At 45.6% G+C, this 19,834-nt stretch overlaps 1 protein-coding gene and 1 long non-coding RNA gene across 2 annotated transcripts; one reads left to right on the top strand and one right to left on the bottom strand.

The window, feature by feature from the left end:
- Positions 1-725: 725 nt before the first annotated feature.
- On the bottom strand, positions 726-19,730 carry CCT3 (chaperonin containing TCP1 subunit 3). Its single transcript, XM_058160584.1, has 14 exons — positions 19,615-19,730; positions 15,305-15,366; positions 14,500-14,550; positions 13,949-14,011; positions 12,987-13,083; positions 11,017-11,134; positions 7,332-7,518; positions 5,740-5,889; positions 4,993-5,125; positions 4,805-4,886; positions 4,392-4,572; positions 3,196-3,441; positions 2,537-2,668; positions 726-1,131 (listed from the first exon to the last, which is right to left on the bottom strand). The coding sequence occupies exons 1-14, from the start codon at positions 19,643-19,645 to the stop codon at positions 1,027-1,029; spliced, it is 1,638 nt and encodes a 545-aa protein (XP_058016567.1). The 5' UTR covers positions 19,646-19,730; the 3' UTR covers positions 726-1,026.
- Positions 5,091-7,325, top strand: LOC131186720 (uncharacterized). The gene is made up of 3 exons (XR_009152410.1): positions 5,091-5,153; positions 5,247-5,377; positions 6,690-7,325. It is a non-coding gene; the product is annotated as an uncharacterized LOC131186720 (long non-coding RNA).
- Positions 19,731-19,834: the final 104 nt, after the last annotated feature.

Raw genomic sequence — 19,834 nt, 5'->3', positions numbered from 1 at the left:
CGGACCCAACCAGGGGCAACCCACCATTGATTTGAATCCATTCAGAGATTTAATGGATGAATAAAATTTGGCCCTGCGTTCCAGATTCAACTGATTTGCAGGCCTGGGAAAAAGGCCCTCCCAGCTTCCTCCAACCTCTTCTCTTCCAGAATTGGGACTACAAAGCCCATCTCCCCCCAGCCAAGCATGGACATTCTCTTCTGCCACCCTTTCTCTTCCGTAACAATCCAGCTTTTCTGTTTTAAGAATATGGGTTACGACCACAACTGAGCTCAAATTTTCTGCTAAGTGAGACAAGACAAAATGGGGAGTTTTGCCCCATTTTAAGACTATTCTTGCCAGAGTTGTTAAGTGAATCACCGCAGCTAAGTTAGCAATACTTCCTTGGCTTCCCTGTCGATTTTGTGGTCAGGAGGTCACAAAAACGGATTGTGTAACTCCGGGACAGTGCGACCGTCATAAATATGAACCAGCTGCCAAGCACCTGAATTTGATCACGTTAACTATGGAAATGCTGCAAGGATCATTAAGTGTGAAAAATGGTCATAAGTCACCTGTTTTTCACTGCCGTTGTTAAGTTTGAACGGTCACTAAACAAACTGTTGTAAGTCGAGGACTCCCTGTCAGCCAGACCAGTAACTGGCCCTCTGCTGGGGCGCTCATAGACCACCTGCCTGCCAAGCTTTGCTAAGTGTTACAGAGGACAAAGCAACCAGAAACGTTAACTATGAACGTGAAGGGGTGTCATTTTTTTTTATTAATAAAGCCACCAAGCAGCTACGGAGTACATTTAAATAAAGCGTGTTTCCTCGAGGGAAACATGCTAACACGCAGGGCTGCCGCCGGTCCGCCTTCCTCCTCCTCCTCCTCTCCGTGACCTAGAACTAGAAACCAAATTGATGCTTGGAGCTTCAACCGTCTTTGAAATCCAGGGGTTGAAGAACCACGTCTCTTGAAATGTTGACTGGGCTCCTACTCTTCCGACTCCTCTAATCGTCCCAGGTTTGTTGTTGCGCCAAGGAGTTGTTATTCTTGGGCTGCATTTGGAGCTCCCGGCTGCTTGTTCTGATCGTCGCCTTTCTTCTTGTGGCCGGAAACAATGTCGTCGATCCGCAGCAGGAGGACAGCCGTCTGGGGGAGGGAGGGAGGGAGGCAGGCATGGTTACATCAGAAAGAAGGCAATCATCTTCTTGTAATGACCCCATAATAATCCCTTGAGGGCTGGAGTCTGGGCAACTGAATGGAGCCGAGTGTTTACTGGCCAGATGCCCTTCCTGTCGCCAATGTCGAGTTACATTCAGCAGACATACCGTACTTTTTGAAGTATTATTTATTTTATTTATTTATTATTTATTTGAATTTATATCCCGCCCTTCTCCGAAGACTCAGGGCGGCTTACAGTGTATAAGGCAATAGTCTCATTCTATTTGTATATTTACAAAGTCAACTTATTGCCCCCCCAACAATCTGGGTCCTCATTTTACCTACCTTATAAAGGATGGAAGGCTGAGTCAACCTTGGGCCGGGCTTGAACCTGCAGTAATTGCAGGCTGCTGTGTTCTAATAACAGGCTTCTAACAGCCTGAGCTATCCTGGCCCCTATAAGATGCACTTCCCCCCCCCCCACCAAGAGGGTGAAAATTTGGGTGCGTCTTATACACCGAATGTAGCCCCGGCCACCTGCTGGCCCCCACCTTTGGCTGTTTTCGGCCTCTGCGCATCACGTTTTCAGCCTCCGCACGCTGTTCTGTTCCAGGCTGCAGGGATTACCACAGCACACTGTCACCTCCATACCTTGTGATTTTGGCCACCACATCGCATTTTTGGACGGTTCCAGGACAGCAGGGATCGGCGATGGCGATCCCCGCCACCTGGAACCGCCCGAAAACGCAACATGCAGAAGCCAAAAACGTGACGTGAGGAGGCAGCAATGTGCCGTAGCGATCCCTGCAGCCTGGAATGAGTCTAAAACGGAGCATTCGGAGGCCAAAAGTGTGAGGCACGGAGACGGCGATGGTCTGTGGCAATTCCTGCAGCCTGGAATAGCTGATTTGGGGTATTCCGGATCCAGCCGCCAATCAGCTGCTCGTGTTGATTCAGGCTGAGATAATGTGCTGAAGTTGACCGGGCTATTTGCTGCAAGGACGCTAGCCAGATGAATACCGACCGATGCTGGTAGGCAGAGGCAGAATTCCCCCCCCCTTGTTTTCCTCCCCAAAAACTAATGTGCATCTTATACTCTGAAAAATACAGTATTCTCATGGTGTCCAGAGAGAGAAATATCTGCCTCTACCTAAGGATCAAACTCACAGCCTCCCGATTGTGAGGTGAGAGCTGCACCTCTAGGCTGTTGTGCCACTCTTATCAAGACGACAATAACCCCCCAAAATCCCTATCCCCACATTCAACCTGGCTAGAAGGCAGACGGGGGACAGACACGCGAGAACATCAACTCAAGCAGTCTGAGAGATTTCATCGCAACAAGGCTCCTGCCAATGGTCAGGGAGATCTTGGGCCATGGATGCTTTCTTCTCACCTCGACAGCCGTCTTGTAGGTCTGCAACTTGACAGAGAGGGGCTCCCAGATGCCCAAGTCCTTCATGTCAGCCAAGGCGCCAGTCTCTCCATTGACACCCCAGGTCTGGCTGCCTTCTTGAGTGTGTTTGGCCTGCGAGCAAGAAATGGAGTTAAGCACCCCCAAACCAAGAAGCTCACCCCTCCATCTTTCACCTCCACCACCCGATGACTTCAAAGGGGTCAGACACCTGTCCACCTCTTGCTTGTTTGTCAGAAATTTTCCACAATTGTTTAGAAAGGTAACGTGGAGATTCGGGCAGTTCAAGTGAGTATGAAGATTTATTGCAAGCTTAAGCACTGTACAAGAATCTGAGCTACTAACGGTCAAGGGAAATGAGCTGGACAAGAATCTGACCAACTAACAGTCAAGGGAAATGTGTGGAAGAGGCATTCAAGATGGGCTGGACTTAGATGGGCACGCAGGGACTCATGACTAACAACGTGCTTCGTCATCTCCTACAGATCATGCCTTGCCCTTCTTTTCCCCCTCTGCCATTATCCGTGCAGTGGCCACAACACTCCTCTCCACCCAATGATCACAAGGACCTTTCCAGAAAGAAAGAGCAAAGAGTGCAACATAAACAATTCGCATTGCTGGAGATCAGAGGCAGTTCTCACCCGCAAGGAAGTGAGGGCACGGATAGTGCTAGCACCACAGTTCTGAATGAGGGTCCTGGGAATAACTTCCAGAGCTTGGGCCACAGCACGATAGGGCCACTGTTCCACCCCGGTCATGACTTTGGACTTTTCGGTTAAGGCGTGGGCCACGGCCATCTCGGAAGCGCCACCGCCTGGCACCAGCTGCGGGTCAACGAGGACGTTGCGACAGACCTGCATGGCATCCTGGAGGTTACGCTCCACCTCCTGCGGGAAGGAGAAAAACAGCCTGTGTAAAAGTTGAAGCCTTGAGATCAGGGGTGAAATCCAGCAAGTTCTGACAGATTCTGGAGAACCGGTAGTGGAAATTTTGAGTAGTTCGGAGAACCGGCAAATATCACCTCTGGCTGGCCCCAGAATGGAGAGGGAATGGGGATTTTGCAGTATCCTTCCCCTGCCACGCCCACCAAGCCCACAGAACCAGTAGTAAAAAAAATTGAATTCTATCACTGCTTGAGGTCAAAGTCAGAGAGCAATTCAGTAATGCATTTTTTTACTCTCTAAAATTTTTTTGTGACAAGTGGGTAGCAAAAGGAGTCATTATTGGGGGGGGCTGCGTCTGGCAATCACTGCATCCCTCCCCCCGGTTCTGAATAAAAGCTGCCCCCCACCCTCCAGTCACTCTGGGCCATCTCTGCCTCAGTAGCCAACCAAGCAGTGCAGTTCTTCCAGAAACAGATCCCCACTACAGGTGGTCCTTAGCGATTGTTCCAAGTCACCCTCGTTTCCAACATTCACCTTCCACACATCAGCGCAAATTGTGATTTTTGAGGTTCAAAGAGATGAGAATGGCAATTTCTTTTCTGCTCTCCTTCTCATCCTTTAACACTCCAAAGAAACCAGTTAAAAACATTCAGGCCCACCTCTTATGGTAATGTTGCCCAACGGTTTCCTGTAGCCGTGTGAAAGGCCAGGAGGCTGCACGGCCTCCATTAGTATCTCTAGCATTGCAAGCCCTTGAAATGCTCCAAAACCTCCACTTGAACAGTGGCTCAAGTACGAGAGACAGCTGCCACTCACAAGCAGCGCCGATTGCAAATCAGAGTAAGAAAACCAACCCGAGTGTGGCCATTTTCTTCAGAAGGAAAATTAAAAGCCTAGGTTGCCTGTCTCAAATTTTCTCAGGGATGGGGGAGGAATGCCTGCAGGTTGCTCACCGCTAGAATCTCTTTGCTGGCGCCCCGGAGCAAAATGGTGCAGGCCTTGGGTTCCTTGCAGTCAGTGATAAAAGTAAAGTACTCGTCTCCAATTTTCTTCACTTCGAAGAGCCGAGCGCCGGTCCCCACATCCTCTTCGCGAAGCTCATCCGTGCGGCTGACAATACGAGCGCCACAAGCCCTGCCAGGGGGGAAAAAAAGAAAAGAAAAAGATGATGATTCCCCTAATGCTGAGCTGACACTGGAGGGCTGGCTTTGGGGATTGTCAGTCATGCTCCATGGGCCGGCTTTCTGTCAGTAGCTGCTTTTACCCATCCTTATGTTTTCCTACTAGTGGCAGATTCAGAGAGAAGGTTCAGATGTGCGTGGAATTACTGTGGTTTAATAGAACTTAGTGAGTTAGGCATCCTCACCTTGCAATCCGGTTGTTGTCAGTTTTCCTCACCCGGCGGATTGCTGTGATGTTAGCTCTCATCAGGAAATGTTGAGCCAGGTCTAAAGGTTTTTTTTTAAAAAAAATAGAAGTCTGGTTATATAGCCTCCCTTCCCAACAGGGAAATAAACAGAGAACTACCAAGCGCCTTATTGACGTGTGCTTTACCGGAGATGCCTTTCTCCGTGATGATGAGGTCAGGCTTAACTTTGATCAAATGATCGCACATCTGCTGAACAAATTCCTCTTCCATCTGTAGGATGCGAGCAAAGTCTTCCTCGCGGGTTATTTCAATATCAGTCTGCAGGAAAGGAGGCAAATGCTTCTGGGTGAGTTCACAGCTGTACAGTACTTGATCAATATACAAATGTGTTTAAACAGCTCCCATTTTTTCATCTATCTAGTGTTCCTTCCTATTGCAGGACTGAGGTGAGTTCCAGTCCCGCCTTAGGCATGAAAGCTGGATGACTTTGGGCCAATCACCAGGAGACGTTGAGTTCTACTCCCGCCTTAGACATGAAAGCCAACTGGGTGACTTTGAGCCAATCACCAGGTGAGTTCTAGTCCTGCCTTAGGCAGGAAAGCCAGCTGAGTAACTTTTGGCCTGTCAGTCACTTCAGTCCCAACCCACCCGACAGGGCTGTTGTGATGAAAATAGAAGGAAGGAGTATTGTCTTAAGTTGCTTATAAAAGTAGAAGTGGGCTATAAATAAAACTAATTGTATGAGATGCAGAGTATCTATAAGTCGGGCCAAAATCTCTGAATATTCAGAGTTATTGGTTCAGGAATGAGTCCCACAAGTCTTCGTCAATATGTGGAAGGTGCTTGAAAACCCTGTTTCGCTCCTCCCACTCCCTCCGCGCAAACATTTTCTCAGTTCAAGAAGAGGCGAGAAGCTTCAGCAGCTGACAGACCTGGCTCTCCCCCTTCTTGAATTCCAGCGAACAGTCCAGCAAAACGATCCGGGGGTTCTTGATGGTGCGGCGCATCCGAGAATGAGTGATATCTTTATTAATCATGACCCCAGGCAGGACACAGGAATCCTCAATAAAACCACCAGGAATCTGAAGGCGACAAAGAGGCTATTCAGATCGCGTAGCAAGCGCCACGGGGATCTGCTTCTATGCTAATCATCCCTCAGGGACACATACATGGGTAAAGACACAACCATCTATAGCAGAGGTCTCCAATCTTGGCCACTTTAAGACTTGTGGACTTCAACTCCCAGAATTCCCCAGCCAGCAAAGCTGGCTGGGGAATTCTGGGAGTTGAAGTCCACAAGTCTTAAAGTGGCCAAGGTTGGAAACTTCTGATCTATAGGCCCTTCCTTTAACAAAAGATGATCATTTAGGCCTTCCAACTGCATATGTAGAAGCTCCTGAGCATTCTTTTAAAGAAGCAACTAAGTGAGCCAAGTTCTCTGGATCAGAAAGTCATTTTTGACCATTGTTTTGAAAAAGAACCCAAGAAGAAACGGCAAAGGTATTGTTTTTTTTCTTCAGAAACACCCACCGGTCAAAATGTTCATTTTAGGACAGACAAGCAATTAAGTCACAAGTGAAGAGAGCAGCTTTTTCAGAGCTCTCCTTCCTCAAAGATCTTCTCAAAATAACAACAACACGGAGCCTTGTACTGCGTTAAGTTTGGGCCTTGGTCTATTAGTCAAAGTATTCTACTATGGCTTCTCCAAGTTACTAGACTTTTTCCTAACTTGCTGTGTGAATCTTGCAAAGATGAAGATCCCAGGAATCGTGTCTATAAAACTGGGATTACTAAAAAAAAACCAACATGTATGTACATGTGATCTTATTTCCACAACACAAGGTAGTATCAAGTGTTGATTCTCCGAATTTCTCTCCTCCAGGCCTTCAGAACCTCAACCCCAGCTAAAAAAAAAAGGACTTTGTTGTGTCTCCAACCGGGCGTTTTATCAGACTCAGAGTCCGATAATGAAGATGAACGGCCTGTCATGACTCCAGCCCCCAGCCCTGGCCCCATGCCTGGAGAGGATTCAAGGAGTGAAAGGAGAAGCCCAATAAACCTCACTCATACAACGTGTGTTCCTTTGGCTCAGCCTTCAGAGCAGGAAGCCAGCCAGGGGGTGTAATTACCCGGGCCTACTCCCTCTGACCCCTCCATTTCCCAGACGCTGACAGCAGATCCAGCTGAAGACAATTCAGCATGGGAGGACCCTCGCTTCCAGAGATCTGAGAGGCGACGCCAGCAGAAGGGAGGGTGGGGCAGGCCTGGATAAATGCTGAGTCATGGAGCCACACCCCACAGCCCATATAAAGGACCTGCTTTTGGCATTCGAGTCAAGCAAAGTCTTAGCTAGTTTGCTGATATTGGACCCTATCGCTGAAGTCACAACTTGGACTCCTGCCTGCCCTGATAAACCTCGAAGGAACTTGGCAAGCTGCAGAGGCTTCATTGCCAAGTTTGTAATGGACTTCCTTGACTCGTTCGTCGGAGTGGGGGTGGGACAAGACAGACTTTTTCTTTCTACCTTTTCTACTTTAGCATACTTCTTGATGTCAATTTCCTTCCTGCCATTCTCTTCCAACTCCACTGTTTTGACCGCATCCAGGGCAATGCTGCAGGCCAGATCTGACCAGCGGTTTATAGCCTTGGTGCTGATGGCGCTGTTGATGATTTTAAGCATGGCCTCGCGGTTGCTGACGTCAACGGCAGTGCTGCAAAAAACCAAGCATGAAGCCCGTTATCCAGAAGCCCATCCAAGACTAAAAGCATCTTTCCCAATAGCCAAGGACAAAGGAACTCTCCATTATGTTTGCTGACCTTTCAATTTTTAGGGTCCTTTACTTACATACAGGCTGTCCTTGACTTATGAGCGTAATTGAGCCCAAAATTAAGTTGTTGCAGTCATTAAACGGGTTATCACACGATCATACTTGATTTTATTCACTTTTTTCCTGGCAGTTGTTAAGCTAAAGTGGTGTTATTAAAACCAAATCCATTTTTTCTAATGGGTGTTTTTTGCCGGAAATTGGAAGTGCTGGAAACTGGCAAAAAATGTCAAAAATCACAATCGGGTGACCATGAGATGCTACGGACAGCTGTAAAGGTGAGTTGGTTGCCAAGCACTCAAAATGTAATCACATGACCATGGTGTATATGTGCTCAGGGCGTGTCAAATTTTTCCAACGTTCAATTTCCAAACATTAGGGGTACTCAAAAGTTGTGACGTGCCTTGGGGATTGTGAAGATATTTTACTGTACTTGTGTGTATAGCTATCAGAACTTCAAAATTGGGTCATAAAGGCATTTTGGAGGGAGTCTAGCACAATTGAGCCATTATAGAATCCATTCATCTTTACAGGAATTCTATCACACCTGGTGACTAACACAGGGTGCTTGGGAATAATGGTCATGGGAGTTCATCCAATCCAAAGGAAAGCAGGTTAAAGAAAGGCAGGCTAATCTTTTTAGCTGGCCTGATTTCATTTTAAAATAATTTTGATTTGTAGAATAGTTTTATTTACGAAGATGGAAAGGGGATTTATATCGAATCCATCCCTCTTGGTTTTATCTAATACAATTGAAAAGTCACCTCTGACTGGCCTTGCCCTCATCTATTCTCTGCCTCCTGAGTCCCAGCTGATCGGGTGAGAATGGAGATTTTACAGTATCCTTCCCCTGCCACGCCCACCAAGCCACGCCCACAGAACCGGTAGTAAAAAAATTTGAATCCCTCCACTGCTTTTGGCTAAGAACAAGTGTACAGCAGTCACTGAGCAAGGCGATCACATGGGCACCTCATTTAACAACAGTAATGGAAAGGTGCTATTATGGTTTTCTTTTTTTTCTTTTTTTTGTTCAAAAAGTTTTTATTGGTCAAAAAAGGTTTATACAAATACATATCAGGTATGGTAAATTTTCATTTTTCTTATCCATGATAAGAATTTTACTCAAATTTTTTAACACATACAACAGCCATATGGCAAGCAGGTGACACGAAGTAGCTAAGTTTACAAATCTTAGATACGCAATAAAGAAGGGTCAAGAATAAACAGAATATCGTACAAAAGAGAATAAGGAAAACCAACACAATACCAAATATCTTTATCGCTTCCTAGTTTTGGACCTCAGAACTCTGGGTTCAGCCTGACCCAACTCCAGGGCCGCAACAGCGGCAGCCGCCTCCGCCCCATGGTCTATAACCTCCCCTTCTTCAATTCCTGGGTCATCTGATTCCAGGAGGGCTTTGTGTTCCTCCACGTAGGCCGTAGCCTCCGCAATTGTACTAATTTTTTTCGTAATGCCCTCCCGGAAAATCATCAATCCCTCTGGCATCAGCCATCTGAAGCCCACTCCCTTCTGGTACAATTTGCTTGACAAAAAGTAATATTTCTTTCTCATTTCACGTACCTGTCTGGGAATCTGCCTCAGAATGGCTATCTCCCTGCCCCTGTAAATCAGTGCCCCACTCCTATGTTTTCTAAGAATTTCATCTCTCGTCTCTCTTCTCACAAATTTGACATGAACCTCTCTGGGAACTGCATGCGTGCATATTGTGAATTAACTCTATAAACTCGATCCACATCCCAATTCATGAAATCAACACCTCTCCCAAGAAATTCTCCCAACAATTTAGTCACAACATCTCTCAAATCTTCTTGGTCCACTTCTTCCAAATTTTGAAACCTAAGGAAATAAGACATTTTATCCATCTGTGGTCAAGCACAGCATTGCCTGTCGTCTCCTCTCTTTTCTGCACTGCCCGCATCTCACCCTCCAGACCTTCCACTTTCTGCTTGTTTTCTGCTGAGACTTGTTGAGTATCCTTTAAATCCTTTTGGATAGTCACAATTTCTGCTCTTATTTCCGTTTGGCCTCTTTGCAAATCATCCAGTTTCTTGTCCATATTGGATAACTTTTCCAGAATTCTCCATCTCTCCAGCAGTTGGTCTCTGACCTTTTGCCATTTGAAAAAAAAAATTCAAAATCCTCAGGCAAGCACAGTATCCTTGTAATTTCCTCCGGATCCACCAGGGGGCACTCACAGGAGCAACGAGTCCAGAGTACAGTTAGTCAACCAGGAAGCCGAAGGGAAGTGATGTCATCAAGATTCTCATAGTGAAGGCGGAAGCTGGACGGCACCACTGTTCTCAGAGGAGGGGCCTCAAACCTCCCTCCTAAATTTCTCCATCACCTCTTCTCCAGAGCTCCACAAAACCGTAATCTTCTTATTTTAAGTTCTCCTCTCCAGAATGACTCGTGCTCCTTCCAGCCGCAGGGGAGAAAAACCCCCCCGCACTCCGGAGCACTCCACTCGCGTTTACCGATATCCCCTTCCCTTCTCCATTCCTCAATTCTTCTCCGTTCCCTGTTCACCACCAGGCTGCTGCAGTTATAAATCCAAAGCCCCGGTGTCACCGGGCACAGCGGCCCAGGCGACGACCAAAGTAATGGCCGTGGCCCGTGGCCTCCAAACCCCGCCGAGCCTAGGACGCGCCAGCATCGGTCCCCACAGTCCTGTATGTCGGCTGGGAGACCCCTGGCGAGCCGTCCGTGCGGCAGGTGTCCTTTTCGGAACACCTGGCCCCTGGGGGCCTCGGCGGCGGCCGGATTCGGGCACTGGAGGCAGGAGAAGCCTCCAGATGACCGTTGCCGCTGGACACCGGAAGTCGTCTCATGGTTTTAAGTTGATGACTATCTGTATGATGCATGGTTAACTATAGGTAGTCCTCGACCTATGACCCAGTTGAGCCCAAAATTTATATTGCTAAGAGAAACATTTATTAAGCGAGTTTTGCCCCATTTTAGGATTTGTCTTGCCACAGTTGTTAAGTGAATCACTGCATCTGTTAAGTGAATCTGGCTTCCCCACTGACTTTGCTTGTCAGGTCACAAAATGTGATCACCTGACCCCGGGACACTGCAATGGTCATAAATGTGAGACAGCTGCCAAGTGTCTGAATTTTGATCACATGACCATGGGGACACTGCAACAGTCGTGTGAAAAATGGTCCCAAGTCCCTTTTTTTCAGCGACGCTGTAACTTTGAACGGTCGCTAAATGAACTGTTGCAAGCCGAGGACGACTTCTAGTCACAATACATCGACACAAGTCACTTTCTCCCTACCTGGAGAAATGCTCCTTCCAATGCTCAGAAATGCAGACCCCCAAGTTCTCTGCCTCCCCCACATTGCCTCCCCCCTTCTGCTCACCTGATTTTCTTCAGAGCGCTGATCATGTCATCCAGGGCCTTTCGGTAGGCGCTGATGATTACCGTGGGGTGCATCTGCTGCTCTAGGAAATGTTCTGCCACCGACAGCATTTCTCCAGCTAAGGGGGAAGAAGAGACCGTGACCACCGCGCCACTAACTTGAAGCCACTTGTGAACAGGAGCATCCCTGCCGTGTTTCTCAAGGTTGACTACGTTCAGACACGTGAACTTCAATTCCCAGAACTCCCTAGTCAGTCAATTCTGGGAACTGAAGTTCACATGTCTTTAAGGTGGCCCATCCTTCAAGGTTCTGGTAACCACCTTTAAAGCGCTCCATGGCATAGGGCCGGGTTATTTACGGGACCGCCTGCTGCTACCGAATACCTCTCACCGACCCATGCACTCTCACAGAGAGGGACTCCTCAGGGTGCCGTCAGCTAGGCAGTGTCGTCTGGCAACACCCAGGGGAAGGGCCTTCTCTGTGGGGGCTCCCACCCTCTGGAACGAACTCCCCCCAGGACTTCGTCAACTTCCGGACCTCCGAACCTTCCGCCGCGAGCTTAAAACATATCTATTCATCTGCGCAGGACTGGATTAGATTTTAAATTTATACGGGTTTTAATGGGTTTTATTATTTATATTGTTCTTTTTTAACTATTTGGCTGTGTAGAATAAGTTTTTTAATTGATATTTTATTCTGTATTTATATGTACCTTTTTATTTGCCTGTTTACCGCCCTGAGTCCCTAGGGAGATAGGGCGGTATACAAATATGATAAATAAATAAAAAAATAAATAAATCCTTGAGCCTTTTCCATACCCCAATGACAATATCCATACTAATAACGCTTCCGAATTCCAGATCCTAACAGGAGATGTATTTAGGGCTGTGAATTGGTTATGGGGACATATGCGAAGTTGTTAGTGCCTGGCAGAGCTTTTAGGATGCTATGTACCACATGCTTACCTATCTACCTATCAGATGACCTAACAGTAGAATGGAGGCACTCAAACAAAGTTTTGATAGAGAACAGCTGCACTGCAGAAAGTTGGCACGTAATTATCCTTTCTTAATTTTTCCAGTTCCAAGTATATTAAAAGGATCGGTTTTCCGTTTATATTTCATTATATATTTCATTTCTATTCTATTTTCCATTCAGGAGCTCAAAATGGTTTCAATGGTGTTCTCGGCTAGCTCAGCCACAGTTGTGTCAGACGCCATGGGAAGAAACAAGCCAACTTGGTTTTTTCCAATAGTGACTTCGTTTATTGGGTTTACTACAAACCGGGTTTCAGTAATAGTCGAGGTCTCTCTGTATAAAGTCAGTGCTGAGAGCTTCTGCCTCTCAGCTCTTTAAACAGCCACTCATGCTCTGCCCTATGGCTGAACTGCTCCGTTGATTGGACGCCCAGCCGCTCTCTCCCTCCTCGTCTGACAGCCTCAGCTGCCACGTCATTTGCCAAATCCCGGAACTAAAGCAGTTCTTTGTGACACCCAGCCCTCATCTCCCTCTATCCTGGCCGCCAGTGTGATGATTCCCTTCCCATGCTTCCCAAACGCAGATCCCTTGAACAAGTCCTCAAAGATTAGGGTTTGCTCCCATGATCCAGATCCCTGTAGCATCATGTGTTGAGCCGGAGCTGGGCTCGACAGGTGTTTTCTCTTTTTTTTAAAAAAAAAAATGCTGGGCTGAGAAAGTGTGACTGGCTCACAAGCACACAGTGGCTGGAAGTGGGATGAGGGAAAACCAGTATTTAGGGAGGCCAAACAGCAACTTTTAACTTTTGAGACACTCCACTGGGAAGCAAGTGGATTTTCCTCACTTGTCATGCCGAGATCCCTCCTTTAGGTTTTTTAACAGTACTAAATGTATCTCAATAATTTGACTTTATGTGGCCTTATACAACACCCAAAATATATCTTGCGATCCAAGGTACTTGCATATTTCTTATCCACAATCGCACATCCTACCGAGAATAATCACAGATGTGGTCCCATCGCCCACTTCTTCATCCTGAGTACGGCTGATTTCTATCATGGATTTGGCAGCTGGATGCTGTACTTGAATCTGTAAGGAAGGAGAGATGCAAGCAGTTAACATTCTGGAGGCAATGTTTCTCAACCGTGGGCACTTGAACTTCAACTCTCAGAAATTCCCCAGCCTGCAACAGAGTGGAGTGCAAGGCAAGAAACAGCATCTGGAGCTTACAATTTGTGTTTCACGCATATTTCTGCATCTAGAAAGTACCGTATTTTTCGAAGTATAAGACACATCTTTTCCCCCCCAAAAAGAGGGTGAAAATCTGGGTGCGTCTTATACTCCGAATGTAGCCCTGCCCAGCTTCTCAGACGAAGGTTTCAGAGGTTGAAAAAAGCATCAGAAACGAAGCTTCAGAAAAGAAGCCTCCAAACGGAGCTTCAGAAAAGAAGCCCCCAAACAGAGCTTCAGAGGGGTTTTTTTTGAAGCTCTGCTTCGGAGGCTTTCAGAGGCAGAAATAACAGTTTTTTCTGAAACTGAGTTTCAGAAGTTTCAGAGGCAGAAAAAAAAAGCAAAAAAAAAAAAAAAAAAAAAAAAAAAAAAAAAAAAAAGAAAAAGCAAGGCACAGAGCTCACAACCAAGGAACCTGTTGCTAAAATTCACCTCTGGGAACAGCTGATTGGGGGTATTCCAGGAGGCCAATCCACCTGCCAATCAGCTTTTTCTTATTTTCCTCCCCCAAAACTAAGGTGCGTCTTATACGCCGAAAAATATGGGATAACCATTTTAGCCAGTCAAGAAAAATGAACTTCTGGGACACCTTGGCAACATGAAATTCTGACACACGCACACACCATCTTTAGCTAAGATTCTGTAATGAAATATTGGAAAACCACATTTCAAATTATGCCTGCCACATGGACAAGCATCGGATGTTGTTACTAATGTGACTTACTTCTCTAAGAATAGCATTGCCATCGTTTGTCATGACGATTCCACCCATGGGGTCCAACAGCATCTGTACGGGTGATTCATAGGAAAAAATCTTGTTAGTATCCACAAAATGCAACACAAGTTTATGCAGGTTATCTCTTGTGAATTTCAAAGGAAGTCCTTGACTTACAACCATTCGTTGAGCGATTATTAAAAGTTACAACAGCACTGAAAAAAATAATATGGCTGTTCCTCACACCGCTGCAGCATCCCCACAGCCACATGATCAAAATTTGGGCAAATGCATTTACTATGGTGGCAACATCCCGGGATCATGTGATTACCGTTTGCAAACTTCCCAGCTGGCTTCTGACAAGCGAAGGCAATGGGGGAAGCCAGGTTTGCTTAACAACGGTGTGAAATCCTTAACTGCAGTGTTTCACTTAACAATCACTGCAAAAAAGGTTGTAAATTCAGGCATGGCTCATTTAACTGTTCTGCTTAGCAATGAAAATTTTGGTCTTAAAGAGTACCTGTAAATGAAGCAATAATAATACTAATAATACTCCTCACCTTCATCATTGCCCTTGGTCCTAGGCAGGTTCTGATAATATCAGCAATAGTCTAAAAGGAGGAGAGTATAAGAAATTATGTTTATTCAACAATGAACTTGCAATCTACCCTCTGTTTGAGTTTCTGTATAATGGTTAGAAAAGTTAAGCCATAACAGCTGAATCTCTATTTATCTGGGGTGGGGGGGGGGAAGGTTAACTTTCCCTCAAAATAATTTGCTTTTAAAGTGAGATGAATCACAAAATAAAGTTCAGACTTTGTTTTGCAACCAGAACAGCTGTTGTTGAGATTCTATCAAACTTTAATTTGGCTGAAACAAAATCCAGAGGGATCCTAGAAACATTTTACAGGGCAAGTAGGATAAGGCAGGTATACATTTACAAGCAGAGCAATTGAAATTTCATAATTACAACTGTGTTATATATAACCTACTGAGCAACTGTGAATTTCTTATGGTGAGGTCAGGGCAAAAACCCATTGACAGTCACAATAAATGCTACAAAGCATACTTTCAAAAACTACACAATTTTTAAAAAAAATATTAAAGAGCCTCTCTCTAAACTTCTTGGTTGACAAAGGTAGCTTTTTTGTTTTGCCAAGCTCACTGCTACATCTATTATGCCAGAATATCCAAGATTTAGACTAGGATTTCCTCTATAGACATGCAGCTTTGAACAATAACACACACACACACACACACATATATATATATCCTCAAACGAACTCCCATACTCTGTGGAACCTTGATGGTAAATGGACACACTACACTCTATTTCTCTTTCATACATTTTCCTGGAATCCATACCTTAGCAGCATTAATATTTCCAGTCTGGACTTTTCTTCCAGATTCACGTTTTGTGTTTTGACCTAAGATGAAAAGAGAAAAGGAAAATAGCTTCATGCTCAAACATTCAAATTACTGTATCTCATCTGGAAGGCCATCATTTAGAAGCTGCAATTACCCAACATATTAAATTGGCTTAGCTTTTATTCTGATTATTTTGGGGGTAGCTTAACTGTGGTAGCTTAACTGCTACTGGATGGTTTAGGGTTCCCTATGTTGCAAAGCCAGAAAACCTAACAATATTCAATGCGTGTACTGGTAGCCCAACTTACAACCATTCATTAAGTGCCCATTGGAAGTTACAATGGCACTGAAAAAAGCAGCTAATTACCATTTTTCATACTTCCAACTATTGCAGCATCCCCCAAATATATGATCAAAAGTCAGATGCCTGACAACTGGTTCATATTTATTTATTTATTTATTTGATTTGATTTGATTTTTATACCGCCCTTCTCCCGAAGGACTCAGGGCGGTGTACAGGCATAATAAAACCGACAATACAATATACAAGTTTAAAATACGATTTAAAAAACTTATTTAAATTAGCCCAGTGATTAAAATTTACCATACTAAAACCCTGTTTAAAATTAATAAATATAACATTAAAATCCCAATTTAAGCCAGCCCCGCACGGATAAAAAGATGAGTCTTGAGTTCGCGACGAAATGTCCGAAGGTCAGGTATTTGGCGTAAACCCGGGGGAAGCTCGTTCCAGAGTGTGGGAGCCCCCACGGAGAAAGCCCTTCCCCTGGGGGCCGCCAGCCGACATTGTTTGGCGGACGGCACCCTGAGAAGTCCCTCTCTGTGGGAGCGTACGGGTCGGTGGGAGGCGTGTGGTAACAGCAGGCGGTCCCGTAAGTACCCAGGCCCTAAGCCATGGAGCGCTTTAAAGGTCATAATATTTATGACAGTTGCAGTGCCCCCATCGTGTGAACACCTTTTTTGACCTTTTGATCAGTAAAATCAACGGGGAGACATTCACTTAACATCCATACTACTAATTTAATAACTTCAGTGATTCACTTAACAACTGTGGCAAGAAAGGTTGTAAAATGGGGCAAACATCACTTAACAATTGTCTCACAGCCACAGAAATGTTGGGCTCAATTGTGGTTGTAACTCAAAGACTACCTGCGTTCCTTTTACTTATTCAGTAAAAACATTCAATTAAATAACTGTCTCCAGGCTGCAGCTTTGCAGATTACAATTCCAGGACACTTTGGGAAGGGACTCACAGTTGTCCCTTTACAATTTGCACCTTGCTTAAGGCTCCTCATTTCCCAAGCCCTAACTCTTATTGTTCTTCCCTTGTAGTACGTCAAGTCTCTTCTGATGGTGGGACACCCCTGTATTTCTTCATTAAGTCTATGGTTCCTCTGCATCCCAATAATTTCCAGAGGATGAGTTATGGAACTCTAAGCCCCTCAGAGTTATTGGTTGAGATGGGCAGCTATGGAAATTTGGTTGCCTGGCTGAACAACAAAATCAAATCACTTCCAGTAAAATTAACAAGGTGGATGTGTTCACACAATCTGCCACCCTTGGTTCATGAAGGAGAGAAAAGGCAAGATCTTGTCATGTTGACTGACAAGCTGAAAGAGTTCACCGAGTAGACTCAGAAAATTCAAGAATAAGGTGACAGCCCAGTGTGCAAAGCCAGCACAACATTTTCACAAAGACTGATCCCAAACAATCCTCCTCCTGGCAACCAAGCAAAAGGGTGTGGATTTATTCTCCATAAAGCCCAAGGATATAACATAACATAATAACAGAGTTGGAAGGGACCTTGGAGGTCTTCTAATCCAACCCCCTGCCCAGGCAGGAAACCCTGTACTATTTCAGACAAATGGTTATCGAACATTTTCTTAAAAATTTCCAGTGTTGGAGCATTCATAACTTCTGCAGGCAAGTTGTTCCATTTATTGATTGTTCTAACTGTCAGGAAATTTCTCCTTAGTTCTAAGTTGCTTCTCTCCTTGATTAGATATGACAAGAAGCAACAGGTGGAAGCTTTGCAGAAAGAGATTCAAATTCAAAATAAGAAGGAATTTCCTAATTAGGAGAGCTATTAAGCATTGGAATACAGATACTGGTAGCCCTTGACTTACAACCACAATTGAGCCCAAAATTTATGTTTCTCGGTTGTTAAATGAATTTTGCCCTCTTTTACGACCGCCCTGGCCACAGCTGGTAAGTGAATCACTGCAGTTGTTAAAGTTAGTTAACATGGTTGTTTAAGTGAATCTGCCTTCCCCATTGACTTGGCTTGTGAAAGGTCGCAAAAGGGAATCGCGTGACCCTCAGACACTGCAACCGTCTAACTATGGGTCAATTACCAATTAAAATCTGAATTTTAATCATGTGACCATGGGAATGTTGCAACGGTCGTTAAGGGTGAAAAACAGTCATAAGTCATTTTTTCAGTGTCGTCATAACTTTGGACAGTCACTAAATGAACTGTTGTAACTTGAGGACTACCTCTGGAGTGCTCCATGACTGGAGGTTTTCAAGCTAATGTTGGACAGTCATTCGGATGGTTTGAGAATTCCTGCCTGGGCTAGAAGACCTCCAAGACTGTTGAGACCAGTCCCATAGAAGCTTCATACCCAGCCCTGGTCAATCATTTATAGGTAGTCCTCAACTTACGAGTTAGCTTATGAGCTCCAAATTTCTGTGGCTGAGACCACTGTTAAATGATTTTGGTCCCATTTTACATTTCTTGCCATAGTAGAGTAGTAGTAGAGGGAGCAACTCGAGGCTCCCATGTAACACCTCTCCTGCACAAACTGCACTGGTTGCCGGTGGTCTTCCGGGTGCAATTCAAGGTGCTGGTTACTACCTTTAAAGCACTCCATGGCATAGGACCGGGTTATTTACGGGACTGCCTGCTGCCACCGATTGCTTCCCATCGACCAGTGCGCTCCCATAGGGAGGGTCTTTTCAGAGTGCCGTTGGTCAGACAATGTCGACTGGCGACCCCCAGGGGGAGGGCCTTCTCTGTGGGGGCTCCTGCCCTCTGGAAAGACCTACCTCCAGGGATACGTCGACTCCCTGACCTCCGGACCTTTCGTCGCGAGCTCAAGACATTTCTGTTTCATCGCGCAGGGCTGGCCTAATAGTTTTAATGGGGGCTTTTATTAGAGTTTTATTAGAGTTTTAATCATTTCTAGCCAAATTGAATCAGTTTTTTAATACTGTTTTAATTTTTGTATTTTTGTTTTTTATTCGGCTGTAAACTGCCCTGAGTCCTTCGGGAGAATATAAATCAAAATAATAAATAAAATAAACAAATAGTTGTTAAGCAAATCACTGCATCTGTTAAATGGTTCACATAGAATCTGGCTTCCTCATTTACTTTGCTTGTCAGAAAGTTGCAAAAGGGGATCATGTGACCCCGGGACACTGCGACCGTCATAAATATGAACCAGCTGTCAAAGCATCCAAATTCTGACCAGAGGATGCTGCAACGGCCATAAGTGTGTAACATGGTGCCAAGTCACTTTTTTCAGTCTACCTCTAGTCCTCGGCTTACAACAGTTCATTTAGTGACCATTCAAAGCTACAACTGCGCTGAAAAAAGGGACTTATGACCATGTTTCGCACTTATGACCTCTGTCGCTTTCCCCACAATCATGTGATCAGAATTCAGATGCTTGGGTCACACTTTACGACCATTCACACTTTATGACCGTCATCGCCTTCTGACAGGCCAAAAAATCCATGGGGACGCCAGATTCACACTTAACAACCGTCTCACTAACTTATCAGGCCGCAGCGATCCGCTTAACAACCGTGGCAAGAAAGGAGGTAAAATGGGGCAAAATTCACTCTGTAGCAACTGCCTCGCTTAGCAACCACCGTGGTCGTAAGTCGAGGACTACCTTATTGAATTCCCTTTTTCGGTATTTTTTTCCCCTCTTCATTTGACAATGTCGACGCTCCTCTCTAGCCCATAGCTACCTGTCCTTAAGAATGAGGGTAGAGGATTTCTGTCCAAAGGGAGGGAGGGATCCCCAAGAAACAAAGCTGGGGTATTTGGGGAGGGGGGGGCTGCCTTTTGGGGGGGGGCTTTCTGAGGAAATTTGACCGTGATGAGGGAAAATGGATTTTCCCCGCATGCAATTGGGGTTGGGCCGAGCGAAGGGCGCACATAAGGGGCGAAAGGACCCCCAAAATAGGATATTCTGAGGGGAAAGTTGAGGGGAAAGATATGAGGGGGGTCACTCGGGGATCTGCCCCCCCCCAAGCCCACCTTCCCCCAGACTCACTGAGAACGAGGACGGGGCGCTGGCCCAGCATCTTCCCGGCGAGGCGAAGCAGAAACCGCCGAGGAACCTTCTGGAGGCGGACAAGAAAAAAGAGCTCGGAGGGCGGGGGAAAAACGCCGTTTCACCGCGCTCGGACACCCTATCTTGCCTATGGAGGCCTCTCCTCCAATCCGCAACGCCGCTGCCCTCAGGGCGACCAATGAAGGCGCGTCTGGCTTAA

The sequence above is a fragment of the Ahaetulla prasina genome, chromosome 17 (assembly GCF_028640845.1).
Source record: "Ahaetulla prasina isolate Xishuangbanna chromosome 17, ASM2864084v1, whole genome shotgun sequence".
Classification (NCBI taxonomy): domain Eukaryota; kingdom Metazoa; phylum Chordata; class Lepidosauria; order Squamata; family Colubridae; genus Ahaetulla; species Ahaetulla prasina.
The sequence above is the reverse complement of the archived record's forward strand: the minus strand, read 5'-3'. Positions and strand labels throughout refer to the sequence as shown.